Source organism: Aythya ferina (assembly GCF_964211825.1).
Source record: "Aythya ferina genome assembly, chromosome: 2".
Classification (NCBI taxonomy): domain Eukaryota; kingdom Metazoa; phylum Chordata; class Aves; order Anseriformes; family Anatidae; genus Aythya; species Aythya ferina.
This window is the reverse complement of record NC_140297.1, coordinates 157006616-157029948: the sequence shown is the minus strand read 5'-3', so window position 1 is coordinate 157029948 and position 23333 is coordinate 157006616. Positions and strand designations below refer to the sequence as shown.

The 23333-nt window shown below is 37.3% G+C and overlaps 1 protein-coding gene across 4 annotated transcripts in view; it reads left to right on the top strand.

Annotated features, from left to right (window-relative positions):
• The window catches only part of TRAPPC9 (trafficking protein particle complex subunit 9), a 453395-nt gene that overhangs the window by 61602 nt on the left and 368460 nt on the right, over nucleotides 1–23333 (top strand). For all 4 annotated transcript variants that reach the window (XM_084509339.1, XM_084509336.1, XM_084509337.1 and 1 more), the window contains 3 exons: nucleotides 3025–3188; nucleotides 9297–9449; nucleotides 19870–19994. In XM_084509339.1, the coding sequence (XP_084365465.1) occupies nucleotides 3025–3188; nucleotides 9297–9449; nucleotides 19870–19994 (442 nt within the window). The remainder of the gene's footprint in view (nucleotides 1–3024; nucleotides 3189–9296; nucleotides 9450–19869; nucleotides 19995–23333) is intronic.

Here is a 23333-nt window from a genome sequence, read left to right as displayed (position 1 = left end):
GGGGCTAAGTGTTTTTTTGGGGAGGATTGTTGAGCATTTTTGTGGGTGAAGAATGAGACTGACTACTTCCATGTCTTTAGAGAAAGCTCATAAGACACCAATTCAATTCAGCTTCTGGAACTTTTCCAGGTTCAAGAGCATCCATGTACCATTTTGCGAATAGTTACAGAGTTTTGGTTTTCTTTTTAATATTCCTTTTAGCTATGGATCAGCAAACAGCCTTTTGTTTACTTACTTCTTTTTTTACTGTGTTATTCAATATAGCATACCAATAAAAAAAAAAAAAAGTCTGGTTCTGATATTTCCATAATGAATTCTACTTTTCTAATGTGGAATAGCCTGTCTTGATGGCATTGTATTGCAAAGATATGAAAGAAATACCCTGGTGAAGACAGCAAACTAATAAAACACTGTAGTTGAGTTGCATGTTGGTAAATTGTCTATAAAAATGTTGCTAGATATGGAGTCTGGGTGGTTTTAGCTGTAATCAAAATTAGTATTGGATAGCCGAAGTTATGAATATATTAAAGAATATGATGAGTTTGAAATACAGAGGGAATTGCAAATATTCTTAAATGAGCATAATATCTGCTCTTTTTGGATATATGTTCAGCTGATAATGTGGAGCAGTAACGAGATTGTCTTTGTCTATTGGCGTATGTTTCCCTGCTCACTGGTGTTAAATTTGCTCTTGGTTTCTTCAAATGCTTTAGTTTCAGTACTCAGTCTCAGTTCCTGGGACATCCTGGGAATTCAGATGTGCTTCTGGCTACCTTGCAGTGTGCCAGAGAGGTCCTTGGTTACCATCACTTCTTCCTTCTCCTGGCCTCTATGATATCTGTAAATTGACCCATGCAACTCCTGTCAGCTCTGTTTTATCCTTCGGATCCTCTGGAGAATGACCTTCTTTTAAAAGACGTGGTAAAGAAATGACAGAGAGAATACTCCTAATTTACAGGCAGCAGGATTAAATCTGAGTAATTTCCCTTCTTGCATCTTTCCAATTTGTTTTACGTTCATGTTCACAAACCTTCTTCGTAGGCTTCCCAAGCTGGTGAGTTGCTGCAGGAGGGGAACCTCAATCCATCCTGCTCCTCCCGGTTTGATGCCAGTGTCAGTGGCAGATGTCCAGAGCCTAAAGGGTCGTGGGTCAGCAGGAGAGCACCTGAAGAGCAGCCCAAAGGAATTCCAGGCAGTAATGCAGCTTTGTGAGGGGCCCAACTCAAATGGGTTTCTTCCTTAATGGAAGAACCTGTGTTAAAGCAAAAGATGTGCAAGCTGAATTAGCTGGATTTTGGTTTCACATGTACACTTGTATGGAAATGAAGAGTAGTCATTATTTTGCTTTGTTAGTGTGCAATTCCTACTTTTTCAGAATATGAGGAGGAAAAGAAATGAAGAAATTCTCTTTTTATTTTCCTCCATTGCCACTTCAGATGCCCACACTTCAGAGTGCTGCAGTGATAACGATATATGTCTGTAGCATTTAAATGATCAAAAAGTGTGGTTTTTGTTGTCAAAGCTGCATTCTGAAAGATTAAAATCTGCGGTGATGTTTTTTTTTTTTGTGGAGGCTGTTTATCTTGAGTAAGGAAAAAATAGGGTACGAAGGAAGGATAGCAGAAATACCTGCCACAAGAAGTTACTGACCGTGGGTTTACCAACAAATTTATCAGCCATTAATCTCAATAGCTTTTGCCCTTGTGTCCTTGATCCCTTCTGACCACTTTGCATTAGCGTGAAAAATACAGTCAGAAACTGAACCTCTGCCCATCTGTCTTGTTCTGCAGTTCTCCTTCCCTCATTCACGTTCTAAAGAGTTCATTTATATTCACTATTTCACCTTTTGCTGAGTAAATTTCTTCCAGGATCCACTCCCATGAGGTTTGTGCTTCCTGCTGTCCACTAGAACTGCACTCTGCCAGCTCCCATATTACCTCTTCCTAGCAAAGTTCAAGGTTACTGCTGAATTCTGCTTTACCCACGTGTTGTCACAGCACTGTGAATGTCTCCTATTTCGGTAATAGGCTGGTTTGCCACATTTGTTATTTTAAAATGAAATTTTTGATACTCATGGAGATAAATTCTCAACCTTCTGAAGCTTTAGGTATCCGTGCATTTTCTCTAGCACATATAATTCTGTAAAATAATTTTTGTTTGTATCATCTCGAAGTTCTTCGTATGATGTATTTTGCTGTTGAGCATATCTTACCTCATATTTCTCATACTGCTTATGATCCCTGAAGTAAACAGTTTCTGTGGGTGATCAGCTGCTTAAATCAAAGGTGTTTCTGTCTTCATATTGCACATTGACAACAAGCTGGTGAAGTTTGGGAATGCTTAACAATGTAAGATAATGTATCCTCCCTTGTAAGTATAAAGGTTTCATCTCAGCTGAGGAATCTTCCTGGTTTGTGGTTTTATGCTCATTTTTGTAATTCTGATGGGCTGATCAGAAAGCGGCATGAACTTCAGGATCCTGCAGAGGACTTTCACCCTGAGATCTCCTATGTAGCATTCAATTTATTCTCCTTATTTATTTGTTTTATTTTTACATTTTACTTTTACATTCAGCTCTTGACACTCGTTAGTATTCAAGCCTAGTGTTCAAACTCTTGGTAGATCACATGTCACTTTTTTCAAGTTTGCTCTTTCTGATGACCTGCTATTAGTTTTTTGCCCTGTTCCCTTCCGTATGATTTTTACAGCGATTTTTTAACGAGCTTTCAGTCAGGAATATATATCTCACATTGTTTGAAATCTGACTTGTATTATGCATAACATTAACTTTTGTCCTCAGTGGTTGTTAAAAATGATCCTTGCTAAGCTTAGAACGGAAAATTATGTCAAATATCTTCAGGATTTCAGAGGAGTGGTTTCTGAATCTTCAAAGGATCTTATATTCTGTTGAAGATTTATTGAATCTTCAAGTTTCTATTAAAATCTTCAATAGAATATAATAACTTGGACAAGATTTACCATGTTTATTCTAATATTGCATTTTCACGTTTGTCACTTTTGTAGGTCTGCTCATACACTTCAGCCTTCTTCGGGGGATGAAATCTCCACGAATGTATCTGTCCAGCTCTACAATGGAGAGACTCAACAGCTTATCATTAAGTTAGAAAACATTGGAACGGAACCATTGGAGACACTGGAGGTCACATCGAAAACAGTCAACACTAAGGGTAGGTGTGCTGGTTTATATTCGGAAATAATCGCTGCTTGTTCTTAGCTAAAAGGGGGTCTAGTTGTGGTATATTTATTTTAGGTCAGTTTAAAGCAAATATCATAATCCCTGCTAAAGAACTGGATTCATTCAGTTTGATTTTTTTTTTTTTTTGGTAGAAACATAAAAATGAAAGAGAAAATAAGAAAATGCAGAAAAGAAGTGAAAGAAATTGTAGTGCTATCTGTGTGTCAAGGGATTGCCTGCTTTTTTGGGCATTTAGGGTTCCTCTTCAAGTTCAGTGGAAAGCAAAATAATAATAGTAATAATACATAAATATATATGTATATATAAAAAAGGAAAAACATCCTGAAGTAAAAAAAATTAAAAAAAAAAAAAAAAAGGAAAAAAAAAAAGACATGAATCACAGGTTGGAATTACTTTCTCCTTAGATATAAGTACAGTGATTAGTTAATTAAATAAATTGCCATTAGCAGTAAAGTTTTCCTCCTTGAAAGAGTGGAATTAAATCAGCCTACTTCTAGCTTACTCAGTAATCAATAAGAAAAAGTGGGATAAAACACTAAAAAAAACACAACACAACAACACAGCAATAGATGAAATGAGGTATTATGAATTAAAAGGCAGAATGAAAGGTACAAAAGAAATAAAGTACATCTCCTGCTTTCACTTACTTCTCCTAAAATGCTCTGTACCTATTAATATTTAATAACTAGTCTGATAGGTGAATCTCACTTTTTCATGATGTGTTTTATTGGTTTTGGTTTTTCCTCTGGGGAAAAAACGTTTCATCACCATGAAAATGATATTAACAGAAGAACTGCAGATGACAAGCAAGATAATCTTTACTTACAATAGAAATACCTCATTTGATTGTAGATTTTATTGTCAGTGCTAGAATATTAAAATGGAATGTGATTTTTGCTCTTTTCAGTATTCAGGCTCATATTTTTTTTTCAATAGAATATCCTTTTCTCTGTGATCTGAGAGACAAGGAGTTGCCAATCATCTAAGAATAGGTTTTCTATCAGAGCCTTGTTACCAAGAATAATTTTAAAAGCCGAAGTGAAAGGACTTTCTGTTCTTATTTCAGTATTTCCAAGGTGCTCCCACTGTGCTAGGTGCTCTTTGTATGTTTTGGAAAGACCAAGTACAGCACGTGTATTAAATGATGGAGTTGTTGCAGTGAAATGTTGGAATATATGGGCCTCTGGATCACAGGTGTTTAGCAGACTCTTAGTATGTAACATTACATAGTTAAAATGGTTCAAAATTTAAAAAAATAGACTCGTCAACATTAAAACCTTCATCACATCACTGTTAGAACTTCTGTTAAAAACTGGGGGAAAAAGGGGAAACGTTGGTGCATTCAACTGTGAATTTTTACCCTGTCTCCTTACCTTCTCTTTTTGGGGCCACAACTATTGGAACAAACATCGGTGCTGTAAATAGGAGCCATTCTCATTTTGTGGTGCAGTACCCAGGACAGAATTAGTTGTTGCAGTGCACTGACCAGACCTTTTTCTTTGCTGCAGCTGGGAAAAGCTCCCCACTTTTCCTGGGGAAGCCCACTTCTCCGGCTTTGTTTCTAATGGTGTCTTGTTAGTAAGGAGCTCTGGGGATCGTGTTTTCAAACGTGCTTCCCTCTGATTTCCTCTGCTTCTTTCAGCTGCAGCTCTTTGACTTTCCCTCTCTAGCCCTTGGATTAAATGAGAAGAAGTCACAGCTCACCCTGTGCAGTTCAGAAGGTCAGCATAGGATTTTCGAGTCCTTTAGCAGCCACGCGTTCTGGAACAGATCCTGGGGCAAATCAGCAAAAGGGAATTGTCATAGCGCCACAACGAACGTGTCTGTCATTTCTCTTAATGTCTCATTATACCAGGCTCATCTACCAGGCTGTGGTGTCTCTAAGTTGGACATCACACGCATCCCATCAAGGTCAACTGTGTGTCACCTCCCTTTGTCCCTACCCGTGTCAGATGGCCCGATGCTTTTTTAGGATGATGACGTGCGAAGGGTTGCCTTTCCATCCTCTGTCTCCAGCCAGCTCTTGTCAGAGCCTACCTGATGTCAGAGTTCACTCCAAAAGCTTTGATAACTCAACGATTTAGTCCGTGCAGGGTGAAGTGTGACCTTGATGTCTTTTTGAAGCTTGAAGCATTGAGAGGAGCCTGCCAGGTGTTCTCACCAAACTCGCAGGCTGTAGTAGTGAGCACCAGCTGCACACACTGAATGAACTTGGATGATGAAGCAACAAATCCTCATTGGTTTTTCTTAGAAGTGATTGACCTCTGGAATTTAAACAGAGAGAAATCAATTTACCTGTCTGGCTCTATTCTTTTCATGGTCTTCGAATGCATCTGCTTGTGGTCTCAGCTGTTTAACCATGCTAGACCACAAATGAGAAATCTACTCTGAGGATCAGGTTGTAAGAACTGTGAGTATCCTAGAATAGATCTATTTACCTTTTTTTCCAACCAAAAGTGCAAAGTTTTTTGGATCTGGAGTTGGGCTATGGTTGGAGAGCTGTGAATGTAGACACCAGTTCCACCAGTTAGTGTAAGCATCATTGCTAGGGAAGGACAGTGAGTGTTGGTAGCCCAGCCCCACTCTTATCTTTATCTGCTGGGTTTTACTATCAGGATTTCTCAGCTCAGGTCTCTTTCTTTCTGCCCACACTAGCTGACACAGATATTCAGGAATTTGTATGATTCTTACTAACTCTTTTTTTCCCCACTCATAGGAAGAATGTCAAATGGTTCATGATTTTACAGCAAGTTTTGTCACCTTTTAAGGATACTTGTTAATTGCTCAGAAAAAGCTCTACAAAATACATCTGCACTGCAAAGAATATACCAACTCCTGCAAATCTATTTCTGTCTGCTAGGTCTGAATCCAAAATATTCTATTACTGTCTCCTCAGTTTGAAAGCAGGCTTCAAGGAAAATTAATAACAATATTGATTCACTGCCCGTGAGTGCACAAACTATTAGTATTTTTAACCCTGTAATTCTAATTTACACACTCCACAGTTCCACATTTTCAAAAAAAAAACAGTAAATGGTGCAGGTTTCTCTGCAGTGGTAAATACACAACTTCTATTTTCACTAGAATTTCAGGCACTCGAGGTCAATGCATATGAATGCCGATGTCAATGCATTTAGAACTGATAGCTGCGTTGGGGTCCTGTGTATTCTTCCTCAGCTGGTGAAAGGCATCAAGAAGCAGAGGTGCAGATTACCTTAAAAATCTGAAGAGTTTTGTTGCCTTGAAACAAAGGTTTTTATCTTCAGGAGTCCGATCCTACTTGCATTCAGGGTACCTTTGTGCATCTTGAATTCATATCAGAGGCATGAAACACTTGCCTGACTCTTCTCTGCCAGCTGGTGAATGCTTTTGCATTTCCATTTCCCCTCAGCAGCTCAGCTTGAGGAGCAGCAGTTGTTTTGGCTGTGCTTTACCCAGACTTCACCTTTCAGCTCTAGTCTGTTAGTTTTTTTCTTTGTTTTTGCAGCTTCGAGGCTGTCTGCAGATCTTAAGGTTACAGTTAGTAGAGTTCAGTGCCCCCAGCGACCTCCTCCTGCCACAGAAAGGAAGACAAAGGCATAAGAATTTAAGAAATGCCCTCTTAGGGCTTATGGTCCACCTAGCCAAGAATTCACAGGACTTTAGGAGATGCTGCTTAGAGAGAGAGCACGCAAGTCATGGTTGTGTTTCTGTTGTGCTTGCTCAGTATCCTTAGTTGCCCTACATCCCAAGGAACATCAGAGATGCTCCTTTTTTAGTAGCCCATTATGAACTTGTCCTTTAATTAATCTAATCACATTTTGAAGCCTCCTGTACTGCCTGCCTCTGTGGATTGGCATTTTAGGTTTGTTTTTTAAACTGGTTATAAGCAAATAATTTTGATAGAAATATTAGCAATCCTGCTACAGGCTTTTTGGGAACTTGTGGTGGTTGTAAGGTAGAAGCATAGATACAACTCCTCGCAATGGCTTTAATAGTTATGCAAATTTAGATGCCTCCACCCAAAGTAAAATTAATTCTGTAAGGAATTTTATAGACGTTTGTATGGTAAGTCATGGAAAAAAAAAAAAAAAAAGAATTGTCTGGGGGCTTAAGTTTGGAAAGAATTGAATCTTGAAAGACTTACAATTCTATGGAGTTTGTATAAAGCGCTAACGTGGAATCGCTTCTACAGATCTTCAAACCTGTAGAACTTAGAGCGAACCCAAAGTTAGATTGTGGGTGAATCGCAATTAGATATTTTTATGATTTTAGTGATTTAGTCTCTAGGTAAAAGATAAAGCAAGTCATTAATTTCCACTCTTTACTAGAAGTTGCTTGCAAATTCAGTTTGTTAAACACGAATTTTGGACTCTAGAAACTGACTGCAGACATGCCCCACACCAAGAATTTTTACCACTCAGCTAAAAGGTTTGAATCCCCATGCAATAGTATAATTCATTGGGATAATGGCTGCTAAACAAGGTAAAGAAAACAACAATATTAAAGGATAAACCAGTGACAGCTAAGTATTAACTGGATTTTTCTCTGCAGTTAAACTTTGAGCTTGAGCATTCAGACTTTGTCTTGTAATTACAAACGTTAAATTAGAGAGGATCTGTTGGGTACCTTAATACCTGCAGGGGCTGTTCTCACTCAAAGTCTTTTCAGTCCAATATCTTCAGATAAGTCTCCTCCTTAATGAAAATACATTTTGGAAACAATTTGTTCATCATGCTGGAGATACGCTCAGGTGCTTGGGATATGTCATTCTGCTTTGCTTACATTGGGGAAAAACATCCCTGTAGCACATTACAGTTTTACTTCTTTAGAAAAGGGAGATAGAGATCGCTCTACTCGTTAAACTTCTTGAAAATAAAATCAGAATGAAGATATGGTTACAACTAAATCATGAGATGAAGTGGAGGTGACTTCAAGGAAACAATTGTTAGCAGGATTTTTTATTTTTTACCTTGTTGTTCTTCTAGAGAAGTTTTAAAATGGATTTGATGTGGAAAGAAAGAAGATCATTATCTCAAGCAGACCAACTGTTTAAGTTGTGGTTAATGGAAAATGTTTTTCTTCTAGATGCAGTTGTTTCTGGGCAAATTAATAAACTTCTGACTGGAATTCTAATTACTTTTCTTGCTAGATCCTTAATGCTAGGCTGTAGTTTATTGAGGCAGCCTTCCCAGCCTGGTTTCTCGAAGATGGGTCTTAGAGGATGGTTTTGGAGAGGCTCTGAAGCGCCAACACACCGATGTGCTGTTAAAGACAGTAGGCTGGTACGAAGCAGAGATGAGCTCTGTGACTTTCTGTGGTCCCCCTGTTACCTTGGAGCTTGAAATAGCACAGCTTAACTCACCCCTCCTTCCAAAGTGGACTTGATTTCTGCTCTTCATTATTTCAAAATGGATCTTTGGATCTTACTGGAGCACTAAGGAGGCTGCAGAGCTGGTTAATGGACCTCAGGCTATTGATAAGCAATAAATAATACATTTTTTCCTTGTATTATCCCTTCTGGCACTTCAGGCCTAGGACAGAGGAGCTAATAGTGACAGATGCCGTATCTCATGTGGACCACTGGTAAATCATTTCTCAGATCCATATGTTTTAAGGCAGGCTATTCCTTAAGGTCTGGGTCTTGTGTACTTTGTTTTTCAGTTTTGAGAAAGGACTTTATTTTATAAATAACTGAAAGCCAGCAATCTTCCTAGTCTTCTCTATTGCTTGAAAAGGAATTGTATAATGATGTCACGGGTGTTTCAGAACTGTAACTGGTTTATTTTGGTGCAATATTTTGATGTGTTCTTGAGTATTTAAATTGTATATTTAATACCGCCTATTGTGCAATCTATAAATTTTTTCTTGTTAATGTTCTTCACCTAATTTTTTTTTCAGCTCTACATGCTTTCAGGCCAATCTCAGTAATCTCTCTGATGTCATTCTAGTGTTACATTCACTTTCAATGTCTTAATTCTAAATATTTTAGAATTTAAACAGAAGATGGCAAATCAGTTAATGCTCTGTACAACAGCTATAAAATGAAACGTTCTTGGCATGGTGGTTATGCTAATGAAATATCGTTTTTTTAATACAGAGAAGCTGTATGGTGACTTCTTGAGCTGGAAGCTAGAAGATACGCTCTCCCAGTTCCCTCTAAGACCTGGGAAGATTGCAATTTTTACTGTAAACATCAAAGTGAAGCTGGACTTCTCATGCCAAGAAAACCTTCTGCAAGATCTCAATGACGGTGAGTTCTTAATTTCTTCTTGCTTAAAAAGATTCTGTGACCTTCTGAGAAGCACTTAACCAGCTGTTGTGCTGTTCTTTTTAATACATTATGTGTGATGTGGCTACACGTTTCCATATTCTGTCTTGTAATGCAAAGGCAACTAACTCTTCAGTGAGGTGTGTGGACTCAAGACTGAGTTTTTGTGACGATGTGGGGTGTGATAGTTTGACCAAAACTTCTCACTATGAGACATCATCTTGCTATATTTTTAAATCTTTCATGATTCTTTTTAATTCTTCCATTTATGCGTCCCTTTGTATCCTTATCTAAAGAAAATGAAGAAAAATTGAGTTTACAAACAGCAGTGGGCTTAAAGAGAAATGAACGTGAAGTTGATTATTTCATTATCTGAGCTTGTAGAATTGTTTATAATGACTGACTGCAGTTTTGCCAGAAGTGACGTACTCATAGGGCGTAATCCTCCTAATAGTTATATTTTAGAGAAAGTGTGCTTAAACTCGTAGCTTCTTTTGAATCAACAAAAAAACCACAAACAACAAAAAGCAAAACGACAACAACAAAAAAACAACAACGTTTGCTTGTATTAGAATTATCCAGAATTACAAGTACCAGATACTTGTAATAAGGATTTCCTCTTTATGATGAACACAAAGTCTTACTGGAGTAATTGCTATACTCTGTATTTTTTCAATTGCCTGCTATATTTACACTAATTGAATTAACTTGCCAAAACAAGATATTCCTGTATTTTAAAGAAAACCATATCTTAATTATTATTTGGACTCTTTCCCAGGATTCACTTGCAGGTGTGCATTATTGGTGTAATTAAAATACAAATATTTTCAAAACAGAAAAAATAGAACAAGATGGTATGTATAGCTTACTCAGGGCAAAAGGGACCAAATTCTGCAGCGAGTTGCCTTGCAAATGCATTTAGACAGAAGTTTTATTGTGTTAATAAAGTTTAAAAGACGTCTTTGCTTTTAAACTTCACTGGTATAAAATGCATAAGTTAAAAAACAAAACAAAACAAAAAAAATTAGGACTTACTAAAGCTATGGGTTTTGTTCAGTAACAATAAGATCTACTTTGCAGGACATAATTTTTCAATTATTTTTATGCTAAGGCTTTTGAAATGGTAAAGAAAATGGTATAGGCCAGTTGATTCAAAATTTTAATTGAACTTCAGAAACTTCGGTTTTATTTGTATTTGTCCTTCTAGTTGACATTAATAGGAAAGGAATCTGAGTCATGGAGATGAGAAGGAACTTGATCAATGTAATCAATGTAATTTGCAAAATAATTTGCAAAAAGTCAGTATCTTAAAAGGTAGACGTTATGCCCTTTAGTGCCAGTTCTGTTATTTCTCTTTATTTTTGTAACTCTCAGAAAAAGAAAACAAAATCTGCCATTGACCCGCTGTCCGAAATCTTTAAAGGCGCTGCAAAGCTACATGTTCCCAGCAGTTTTTTAGGTGAAATAATGTACAAATAAAACATGCTGTAGAAGGAGAGGATAACATGGTTTTGTCTTGTTACTGACATCAAGCAGTTATGGAACAGTGGATTTGGGCCTCTTTTTTAAAAATAAATAAATAAATAAATCCTACTTTTATGTGACCAGCTATGAAAAAAATCCTGGAAGAACATTATTACTTTGTTATTTCTGTCTACAGCTTCTTCACAGCTTCTTCACCTATAGCCTGGAAGGAATTCAGTGTTTTCTCCTTCAGTAGTGATAAAGTAGCAAGATCCATTAGTATTTGTTCAGAGCTCTGGTGTCTTTGGGGGACGTGTACCACGTGCAATTTGAAAGTATTAGTAGAAATGCTAAGTACATGGACATTTTAACTTGCTACTGTATTTTTTCTGTGTTTCTTGAAGGAATATATATATATATATTCATACTCTGAATGAATACTGTACTTTTTAAAGAAGCAGGTAGCATCCTGATATGAAGAACAATCGAGAGCTAAGAAAGTCAGTGGCAACTCTGCCATGGCTTTTAATCATATGGTAGCTATGGTACCTTTTTCTTTTGAGGACCAGATTTACAACGGTGATCAAAATACTTCTGTCTTTTAAAAGTAATGTCCTTAGCCGGGCATCTGTTACTTTGATCTGTTTTCATTTGCTGCTGAAATTGTTTCCTTTTGTTTGTAATCTGAAGATAGGACGGAGAGGATAAATTGCAGATGTTTGCGATGATACACTTATCCAATTGGAAAGTAAACTAAGTTATCAATCAGAATTGCTGATCTAATTCTTGTGTGTTGATGGTATACTGTCTGGTAAAGAAAAATGTTAGATGTTCTTCTAGATTAAAGGAAGCAAAAACACATGAGTGGCTGTACAGGATCAGATCAATGACCGTCTAGTCCAATATCCTGTCTGATAGTGGCTAAGAGCAGATGCCTGTGGGAGAATATAGGGAAAATTTTGAACATATATGCTCCTTGCCTTTAGGTGTTTGCGTGCTGACTTGTTAGCTGTGGAACTTCCAGAGTCTGGTACAGTTTCTCTGTTTTTAGGCACTCTTACTCATTCTCAGTGGGTTTCTTTGTCATAACATTCTTTGCGCTCTCTGCCAGGCTGGTACAGCAAGCTGTGCCACGAGGATTCACAGTTAAATTACTTTTATCAGCTTTCAACCTACTGGCATCCTTCTGATATTACCTAGTGTCTGCCTTGCAAGGAACAGCTAACAATCCATCTCCTAAACATCGTGCTGACACTTGCGATGTTACGTGTTCTCCCAGTGTTATTTTCACAGTAGTCTCTTTCATAGTCTGAAGATTTCTATCTGGCTTTGCTGTCCTTGTCATGGAAAGAGTGCCAGCTGTTTCTCAGTCTTGTCCCTTTTGAACACCGTCGGCTCTATATCCTTGAGGTAGTCTATGTACACTCTTTGAAAGGTGATCTCTGTGAATCTGTACTGACCTAATGATGCTCCTTACTTTTTCTATTACTAGCCTTACAGTAATGCAGTAATGCACACCTGGGTTACTTTTTTTTTAACCGTTCCTCAGTGTTGAATTGGTGGGTTCATGAATCTGTGAATCAGCTCCACGAGCTTGCTTCTGTACAATAATATTTACACTTAATGTTAAGATTGTTTTTGTTTTCCATATATTTATACAGAATTTCATTTGACATTTATCACCTAGTCACCAAGTTTTATAAGATCCTAGCTGTTACGTCAGGAACATGCCATTCTCTTTGTGTTTCATAGGCTTCCACTCTGGAAGTTGGGTTTGTGCAAATACAGCCTAATAACATGCAAGATAATACCACAGAAGAATGTGCATCCCATTAAAACATGACATTGTCTTGGCTTACTATTTTTAGAAATAATTACTTTGCAAACACTTCGAACAGCTGGGCAGATGTTCTAGAGACAACTTGTATTTGTTAATGATTAAGAAATCCAGGCTTGAAGGTACTTGCCCAAGATTTTGCAGCAAAGAATCCTCTTTGCTGCAAATACTAATGAGGTTTTTTCCCTGAACTGGGTGTTTCAAGGTTCCTTCTGTGTACATTCTTGGTTCTCTGGCCAAGAAATCCAGTGTGTGTATTTAATTCAATTTTAAGGTTGTTAGAATCACAGAGTAAGACAGGAGGAAGCACAGCGTTGCTTGGTACAGCCTGGCCTAAGGAGCTTCAGCAGTAAGGCCTCTCCCTGCTGTTAAATGAAAGAGGTCAACAGGATGCTCACATCATGAGGATAATTAATTCTTCCAAGTCATTATAGCGTAATTTCTGAAATCCATTTTTTCCCTGATGCTAAACAGGAAAAGAACAATAGCTGCTCTTTTTTGATTGTTTTATAATTGGTAACTTGTTAGTGGGAAAGAGGCTTTAAAAAAAGCTTCTATCAGATGGGGATACTGTTTTGCAAGGTAAATTAATTAAACTGCAATGAGTGCTTCATTATGTAGAAACGTTAGTGTTCGTTCGTTCTGTTTATAGGGAGCCTAAAGACAGATGAGAGAATATTTAAATTCATAAACTCATCAAAGGAACTAAGTAACTAGATGCTAAGAGAAGCAAAACCATGCCTGAAGTCTCTCCTTCCCTTCTCTGGGGGAGGAAGGTTTGCAGACAAATAATAGCTTATTTCTGACAGCAGTGATCTTGAATGGTTTTAATACTGGTATACGAGACCATTGTAAATCTATTTCGTAATTACTTTGTTGCTTTTCTGCTTAAATATAATACTAAAGTCTTCTTAAATAAAATACAAAGGTAGGCTTTATTCATTTAATGTTCCTATGCTTATATAGCTTATACACAAGATATTTCTTTGTTAGAAAGATACCTGGTTATGAGTTTAAGTGGGTTCTTGACAAGTCTGCAAAACAACATAGCCTGGAGAATTCTATTAGGATAATATTTCTGAAGTCCTCAGGTATTTCAGTAAGATCATTTGTGTTGGTACCTTTGGTACCTTTATTGCATTATGTCATTCAGAATATTTTCTCATTTATTTCATTCCTAACTTTTTTGTCTTTACAGTTTGAAGATATCAGTTTTCATTTTGGTTGCAGCAAGGTTTTTTTCTTTACCTACAAACTCTTCTGTCCTCCATAAATTAGTCACCGTGTTACTTTTAAAAAAAGTTCTTCATTTTTTTGAGAATTTTTCTTGCAGATTTCTTTTTTGAATTCCAACTTCAGTGCTTACAGAAGATAAGGTGCCTTTTTCTCTTCCAAATGTCTTTTAACCTTTCTTGTGTGATAATTAGACTGATAAGGATTTCTTATTTTTATTTTTTTAACAATATATAAACACCATAAGACTTTAGCCTCTATCAGTTGTACAAGCTTCTACAGGAACATGTAGGAAGAAGTATTTTAGGCCTCAAATCTTTACAAAGTAAATAGTAAGGCAGACATGAGGCAAACAATAATAAATTTATTATTGAGACTTACAGGCTATTTAACCCATCATCCTATTAAGTTTCCTGTTGTGCTGTTTCCTCGCTGAGGCTCTTTAATTTGGCATCTAATGTAGTGTGCATAAATAATCTCTAGCCTTTGACTACATTTTTTTTTTACATTTCACTTGCTTCCTTTGTCTGAGTTTAGCTTCTCAGTACGAGTTCATCAACCTCAATAATGTATCCTTACTTATACTATATTCCTATTGTCAATTATTAAACTTCAAATATTATGTCAAATATTATATGTCAGATATTAAACTCTTCAAATGTAACGGAGCTTCAAAGAAGTGCTCGCTCTGCTATGTGTCATCTCTGCTCTGGCCCTGGGAGCCAGAGAGCTGATGCATTCCTGGTAGCATCACCGGGTGCACTGATAACTCTTGTCTCCTGTGCTTAGTTTTAAGCGTGTTTTTGAGAGGGAAGGAATAAATACTCTTGACTGCTCTTGAGTTATTGCCCTGTTTGTTGTGGTTTAGTCACCATAGGCAACCAGTTATCCCTCTGCCCCCAAAGAGCTGTTATTGCTGAGCACGATGCCGTGTGGTATGGAATATCCCTTTGGTAATTTGGGGTCACCTGTTATGGTTGTGTCCCCTCCAATCTTCTTGTGCACCCCCAGCCTCCTCGCTGACCAGACAGTGTGAAAAACAGAAGACACCTCGTGTGTATGAGCACTGCTTAGGAACAACCAAACCATCCATGGGTTGTCAACACTGCGTTCATCACAAATCCAAAACATAGCACCACAGCAGCTACTCTGAAGAAGATTAACTCTATTCCAGCCAAAAGCAGGACATTGTTGCAGTATCCAGAGACGGCAAGTTCCTGGAGTTCTGCAGACTTTTCACTTCCAGCTGAATACATGATCATTTGTTCGTTTTTCGAAGAAAAAAAAACACACGTTGTTTGGCAAGCATTCTGTCTCTCCCCTGTCACGAACTACTTCAGTCTTTTTTCTTTGTGCTGAAAGTACTCTGAAACTGTTACAATATTTTTCAGAGAGGCTTTTCGTACTGAAATTTCTATCAGACAATTGATGGACAAAATAAATGCCTGGGCTCAGAGGACATTTAATTTTCACGTCTTATATTTCAAGTTCAATACTTTTCAAGAACTCTGACAGATCCTCTTGGCTTATAATTTCATACTGCCACAGCACTCGTGTTACAAAGGTGTTACTCTATGTTTTTATAGTTTTTAATTTCTGGCAGGTTAACTTCAGCTAAGGGCCAAATATCCACCCAGCTACTTGTTTGCTGCCTCTCTTCAGCAAGATGGGAGGATGAAACAGGATGAAAAAGCTTCTGGGTTGTGATAAAGATTGAGAGATCACTTACTAGTTACGAAAATGGGCAAAACAGACTTAACCTCAGGAAAATTAATTTAACATAAATAAAAACACCACTTTCTCCCTCTGCCCTGGGCTGCAGCCCTTCAGGAACACCCTGCTCCCACAGGGGCTCCCCACGGCCGCAGCTCCCTCAGGAAATGTCCCCCTGCTGCGGCATGGGCCCTCCCTGGGCTGCAGGGTGGAGATCTGCTCCATGGGGGCTCTGCAGGGCTGCCGGGGAATCCCTGCTGCCTGTGGGCCTGGAGCCCCTCCTGCCCTCCTCCTCCTGGGGCCTGGGCCCTCTGCTGCTTCTCCCTCGCCCTGGGCCTCCTCCTCAGCCTGTGCCCGCTCTGCCCTTTCTGAAGTGTGGTCTCCCTGAGGCGCCGCCAGCTTGGGGCTGGGCTCAGCTGGGCCCTACCCACAGAGGCCCCTCCAACACCTGCAGACTCCCCACGTTTTACCTTTCACGTATATTTAGAATACATCAGAGTTTGATAAAATACCAACAGAGTTTGCAGCTCCCATGGTTATGCTGTACCTGTTTAAAAGTATTTGTATTTCTGTCACCTGGATCAGCCCAGTGATCACACCACCTTACTGCATTGCCACGGGGCTGTGGGTTTGTACACGAGGGAAAGTGCCCCGCGGCAGCTCGTTCAGTCCCTGCCTTGTAAATCGAGAAGTTTAACCACCTTAGTAAACTTTCCCTCATTCAATTATAAGATTGTGTGGGATTCGTCTGCGCAGCCTACTGCGAAAGTGGCTAATGAAGTTAAATTGACAATTTACTTAACATTTGAGAGGAGAGAGGAAATGCTGGGAAGAGATTTCGCTCTGTTATGACAGAAATGCCTGCGATGTTGGAAAAGCAAGCTGCTTTTTCGCAGTTACCATGGAAAAAGTGTTGGTCATGTGCTGTTACCATGGAAATGTTCAATGTGAATTCCAGAAATTAGAAAGATTTCTGGACCGAGTAGCAAGACAATTGTTCTTTTTATAGTGAAAGGCTGCTCAAGCTGTTTGACATTAGGAACGTGGAGGATGTAGCATCTTCAAATCTCTAAACCTCATGAGAGAAAATAAAATGTATTTCCACTATGAAAACTCATAAAATATAAATGCGAAGTAATTTAAAACTTCTGGTGAATTGCTTTAAATTTTTCAGTTACCTTTTTTTTTTTTTTTTGTCTGTAGTCACCAAGTTCAGCAACCTACCAATACTTTTGACAGAATTTCCCCATTCCGTGATGAGTGTTGAATGCAATGCAATGGAGCGGTTTGTGAACTAGCTAGCCAACTTTGCTGCCCGGTCAGACACCTGAAAAGGCGAAATAATCTAAAACAACTGGCTATCAGGAGAACATTAATTATTTTTGTCCTCTGGCAAAGAAGTGTCCTTGTATAGTCAAAGTCGTGGAAGGGTGAGCCATTTGAAGTACATGCAGTGCTGTGTGCTGGACCCTGTTATACACAATACCGCAGTGCCACAAACTAGAAACGGAAGTTTGAATACAGTGGTGATTCCCTAAGACTTTCCTTTGAGCCTGAAGCAGGATCAATGTTCTCTTTGATGTCTTGCCTCCTTTTGCCCGAAGGTGCAATTTGGAGATTAAAAAAATTCCACTTCTCCCCTAGAAATGGTTTAAACTAACTTCTGTCTTTTCATTTTTCGGATGAAATGAAAATAAAATTGTCTTTAGGAGACAAAATAGCTTACAAAAGGCATTAGTTGCAGGTCTATTGCATGTTTTAGGTATTAACTAGTCTTTTAACAAAGAAAGGAAACCTTGGGTCTTATATAAAAATGGAAGATAAGGCGAGCGCTATATTTCATATTTAGTTGTTTCATGGTTTTGTGTGCAAATGTGTGCACCAATCACCTTTTCCTTTTCTTCTGAATATGTAACTGATGAAATTAATTCATCCATTTGAAAAGAGGATTTTTCTTCAGGTAAAATTACTTATCATCATTGAAAAGAGTGGATTTCAAAGCTCTCAAGTGTAGTTATCAACAGTGTTGCTGGCAAACTTAGAATCACAGAGTCATGGGATGGCTTGGGCTGGAAGGGACCTTAAAGATATCTGCTTCCAACTCTTCTGCCAACTGACTTGAATGTTTTAATGTATTATTGTCTCAAACGTTAGTCTAATAAGTAAATTCGCTTTGATATCACTTGGCTTTAAAGAGATGTTAAGAGCTGGTTTAGGATTGTTTTGATATCTCGTTATTTCTTATACAAGTTAGAAATAAAAAACCCGTTAGCACATGCAAAATTCATTCTTGTTTTCATGACCCTTCCTTTTCCCTGATGTCCATGGGTACACTCCTGCATGATGTAATGTAGCAGTGTTATTAGAGGAAAGGCTTTCTTTTGCTGTTGCTGAATATATCTATATATTTAAATACTGTTTAACTGATTCTGTTTGCAGTTCTCCAGGATCATCATATAACAGCCCATATGATTGTCTTCTCCATTTGTAGCTTGCTAATCTGACTCACCCCTTCTGTTTTCTCATCAGTTAGATGCTGCTGATTGATTTTCTGGAGTGGACCCATGTGGAACAAATATGTCTTTTAATTTGAGCATTTATAGAGATTACCAGAAGAATTCTAACAATGAGGAAAACCAGGCTTATGGCGCATAAGTTTCAAAGTAGTGCCATGTGTTTTCCTTGCACTCTTGTTGCTTTGCCCACATGAAGAACGTCACTGCACGTGAACACGTCTTTTGCTAGAATCTGTGAAGGTTATCGACCTTTTAAAGAAGTCTTGAGTGCTCTGATTTCATTGAGCAGATGATGTTTATGACAGCTGGTGATGGAAATGCCAGAGAAATATGAATTGTTCTTTGCACTGATTTTTTTTTTTATTAGTTAATTGTCAATTAAATTCTTCTTTGTTCTTTGACTAGTAAGTCTCCCAAATCAGCACCGTCAAATCTGATGATATCCATAAAGTAGTTTGACATTACTCATATTCTAAAGGAGTTTGGAAGTAAAGAAACATTGGAGATTCCCATGTTTTCTCACTGGGATACATGTGAAATTTAATAGGGCAAAAAAATTCATGCTTTATCTTGCTCTTCTGGTTTTGAGCCTTTGAGGAATGTACCTGCAACAGGTCCAGATTTGAGGCCATCCGTGGAACCAGAATGGGATCTAGCAGAAAAAATTTGATAAGGACAGCTTCCAAACAGGAAGTATGTTTGATTTTTGTACAGTAATTTTGCATTTCCCCTATGTTTAGTTATGTGTGTTTGTTGACATACAAGATTTTGTTTGTATTTAATTGGATTTTGTGGATTGCATTTGCTATGCACAGCATAGGGGAACAAAATACTACTCTGGGCTTTGAATATAAACCTAAATAATAAGAAACCGAATAATAAATTTTAAGTCTAATTCTTAATATATGTTAAAACTCCATTATTTTATTTTTTTAATTCCCCTGATTTTTTTTGATTAAACATAATTATGCATTTTAATGATTTAGTATGTGGCTCCAGGAGGTTGACACACCCAAATACGATGAAGTGTCTTTATTTACCTTCAAGGTATACAAGCTTAGCAGCAATAAAGATAAAAATATAAGGATGGTCTATTTCAGTTAAGCTTTTTGTTGACTGTTACAATGTAAAGCTTAGTTTCCATTCTTTATTATACAGAAGAAATATTGTATATATTTGGTGTCAGTATATGGTATGACACATCAATTATTTATATTTTTTCTTATAAAGTATATATTTGGAAAATGAATCCTCAGACCCGATATTGGAAGTTTTTAAAAGATATTAAGCATTTAATAGGGCCATTATCATGGCAAAGCACAAACTTTCATTTCGTTCTTTTTTAATATTGCAAATATTAAAACTAATTTTACATTATGAACTCTGACATCTCTATTGTGTTTTTTTTCAAATGCAGTTCCCTTCTTTTTCTCTGAGTCGCACAGTTTTATGTGTAACTCCTCTTTATTTTTTGGCTTCTAGAGCAGAATATAGCAAAATAATCTTTAATTTGTTTTTCCTTTTTGTATAAAATATTAATGTTTCCTTTCTTTCTCTCCCTTTAATAAAACAGATACAGATTTGTTGGACTAAAATATAACATTTAAAGAGAAAGTAATTTCATTTATTGTTTTTCTAGATGGAATCAGTGTCAGCGGACTTCCACTTTCCAGTCCTTTTCGGCAAGTTGTCAAACCAAGAGTAGAGGCGAAACCTGTTAATCCACAAGAAAGCAGCAAAGCTGGTGACTTCAGTCACGTGAAGGTAAGAAAGTGACGTAAAAATAAGTGAAAAATTTAGTTTTCATTATGCTACATTACGGTTTGTTCTGGGATTAAAAAGTAAAGGGTCAAAGGATCAAAGTCTTACCTTCGCACTTCCCGTGCTTAGCATTTTAGAGGTGCTCATATAAGTAACAGAATAATTGAGAGAGACAAATGAAAAATAAATAAATGTAGCAGGATGAAAGAACAACTGTGTGGGTTAGGAGCTGCACTCTGAGAGTCTTACCTGGAGTAAGCTACTGTGTGTTTTTCTTTGAAAACAGAACAAAAAGTTCTTACCTGTTCAAAATAAAAACTTTGTGTTTTGAGCAGGGAAATGAGAACAGTTGCAGTTTACTGGCCTGATTTGCAGGAGATATAATTTAAGACTAAGATAGCAAGGATTATCAAAAACGTAGCCTATTACTTCATTGGTTTCTTTCATAGCTTTGGTGTGTGTTTTACATGCCATGTAATATTTGATATGTTTCCTGCATGACTTCTGTGTTAATTCATTCCCTCTGAATTTCTCTCCACTATTGTGCACAGCAATTTTGGCTTGGCAAGTCTTCAAGACTGAGAAGCACACCTAGGCTTTGCTTTTTTTTCAATAACACACTTTGGATCTGATTTACTTTTTTCCCAGTGAGGTTATTTACAGTTCTATTTGACAAATAAACAGGGGACACTATTAATTTATAAATATGTTTCTTTTGAACCATTAGTACTACTAATTCTCTCTCATTTGGTTCTGCATTACAAAAAGGATGATGACAGCATATGAGATGATTAAAAAACCACACTAGTAAAGGCTTTCTTTGTATTTTTTTGACATAGTGAGGTACTTCCAAGTTGCTCATAAAGATAAATCACCATGATTGAGAAAACAGTTTGAAGCTAGTAAAATGTTCACCATTAATTTTCAAGCATAGAAGTTTGTGTAAGAATTTATGTTCTACAGAACACTTAGGATTTATGCAAGCAAGGAGAATATTATTGTGAAATGGGAATAAAAGTCCAGAAATGCAGAATTTCCACGTACCAAACACATGGAAGAGTCCCTTCGGTGCACTTTCTGGTTATCAGCCAGTTGTCCTGGCAACTGCGAAGTTGCAGGTTCACGGTGACCTTTGCGATGGTTTTGTAAGGACCCTGGAGCCCTGTAAAGCAAGAATGTGTTCTTTCAACAGTCTGGTGGGAATGCACGAACTTGTTTCTATTGGTGAGTTTGCTGAATGCAGTTTGAATTAATTAATTGGTATTTTGTATGGAAGGACCTTGCAGGTAGCCAGAACTATGTTGAAGAGAGAACACAAATTCTGATAACATTACGGGGTTCCTTGCTTATTAAAGTTTTCTGTGCATTAAGCCTTTTTTTTATATGACTGTAGTACAGCTCCCATAGCATGCTTGAAATTATTAATTTAGCATGTTAACGCCTCTTCTAGAACTCTTTTAATGACTGCATTTTTGTAAGTTTAGAAGAGATGATTTACAGAGAATCAACAGGAAAAACAAAAAATCAGGGAGTTGAAGTAGCCAACAGAATAAAATTCTGGAGGAAGTCTACAAAATTATCTCTAGTTACTTAAATTATACCATTCAGATCACGTAATTGCAGGGGACATTAATGGGAGGAAAGATGTGATTCCTTTTTTTCCAAAATTATTAAGACTGACATGTTTTGGTTGAGGAGAGAGAGTACCACATTAGGGTAACACCATCTTTGCAGCGTATACTGTCATGGCTAGTTCCATATTAACAGATCACCATTTCTGTAACTTTCATTTGCATTTACCATGTTTTTATGAATAATTATAATATTATTTCAGCTTGTCCCTATTAAGCCACTACAAATCAACCATTTGATCTACCTGAATCTGTGTAGTTCAGAAGTATTTAGAATATCTCAGAAATATTTTTAGGTTTACCAGCCTATCCACAAAATCAACTCTCTGTGCATATGGACATACACAGGTACTGGCCAGACAACCAGGAGAAATTACCTGTCACAACTAAATAGATTTATTTGTGTCCTTCTGGATGGTTATGTTACATTTGGCTACTTGTCATCTGTGGTAAGGTGTTATATCCAGCTTTTGCCTACTACTTTTGTACATTATTGTTTACTTCTCTTTGCAACAGCTCTCTACTTTGACAGAGTTCTTCATCTGAATAAAAAATAATTAATATCCAGCAGTGGAAGATTCCAAATTAAAACATCAGGCAGTTATTTTTATTAATTGAGTCAACTGACTATTTTTATTTAAAATCATAATCAGAATGTATCTTGGCTGGGTTCTGAGGAATTCGCTGTTATTTTTGTTTCTGACTTTACTTGATTTCAGACAGGATATCTTTCAGAATACACAAATAGAAGTTCATTGACAAATGTAAAGGCTTTTTCTCAGTAGGAACATTGTTGTATGCATTAGCAAGCTGGGATATATCAAAGAGAAATGGTCCAAGATTCTCTTTGAACCTGAATCTTAAAATATTTCATATTTCTGAATCTCTCTGACTGCCCTAGAACCTCCTTAGAAGGTACTTCAGGTTCTCTCAGCTGCTGCATGATAGTTCAGTGTGTGTGGGCTATGGGCATGTCCTGCATGGTAGGAGAATTGCTTGTTTATGTTTTAAGGTTAATCTTGTAATAGTCTGGGCAATTAAAATTGTTTAACAAGGACTGTGGTAAGAAGCAAGTGGGAACTTTTAAGTTGAGAAAAAAGAAAGTTCTTAAAGAATTTGGGTATGCTGTGGATATATTCTGCTAGCGTTTATACACGATTTAGCAAGAGATGTCCGTTGTGAATATGCAGGAGCAGTAGTGATTTTTCAATCCTCTGTGTCGTGCATTAACCGATCTTCCTAAGACAGTATAATTTTTGCAAATGAAAATTAATAGAAATCAATGCTTCTCCTGATGCTGTTTCTGAAATGTCATTGTTGGTTTATTTATAAGTCTTGATTCTTAAATCTTCCCTTCGTATTTGACTTCCTTCCTTCTTTTTTTTCTTTCCGCTTCAATATTGGATATTGCCAGTATTGCGTTTGAACTTCTTTGCAATCTTCGTTTTCAATTTTGCTACGGGCTGTCTTCTAATAAACCAGTCACCGGCTTCTGGAAATGACTGTTATAATGATCTCATAAATTTCCTACAAAAATTGCTGCATGATCTCATCATAAAGCTTGCTTACACCCTCAAGCTGAAAAGCATATCACAGTATAACGTTATGTCCAGATGTACTCTTTCCTACTGCTCACCACTGAGTAATTTGGTAAGCGTTGTCTTAAATCCCTTGGTCCTTCTGGGGTGCATCTCCACGGCAGAGCGAGTTA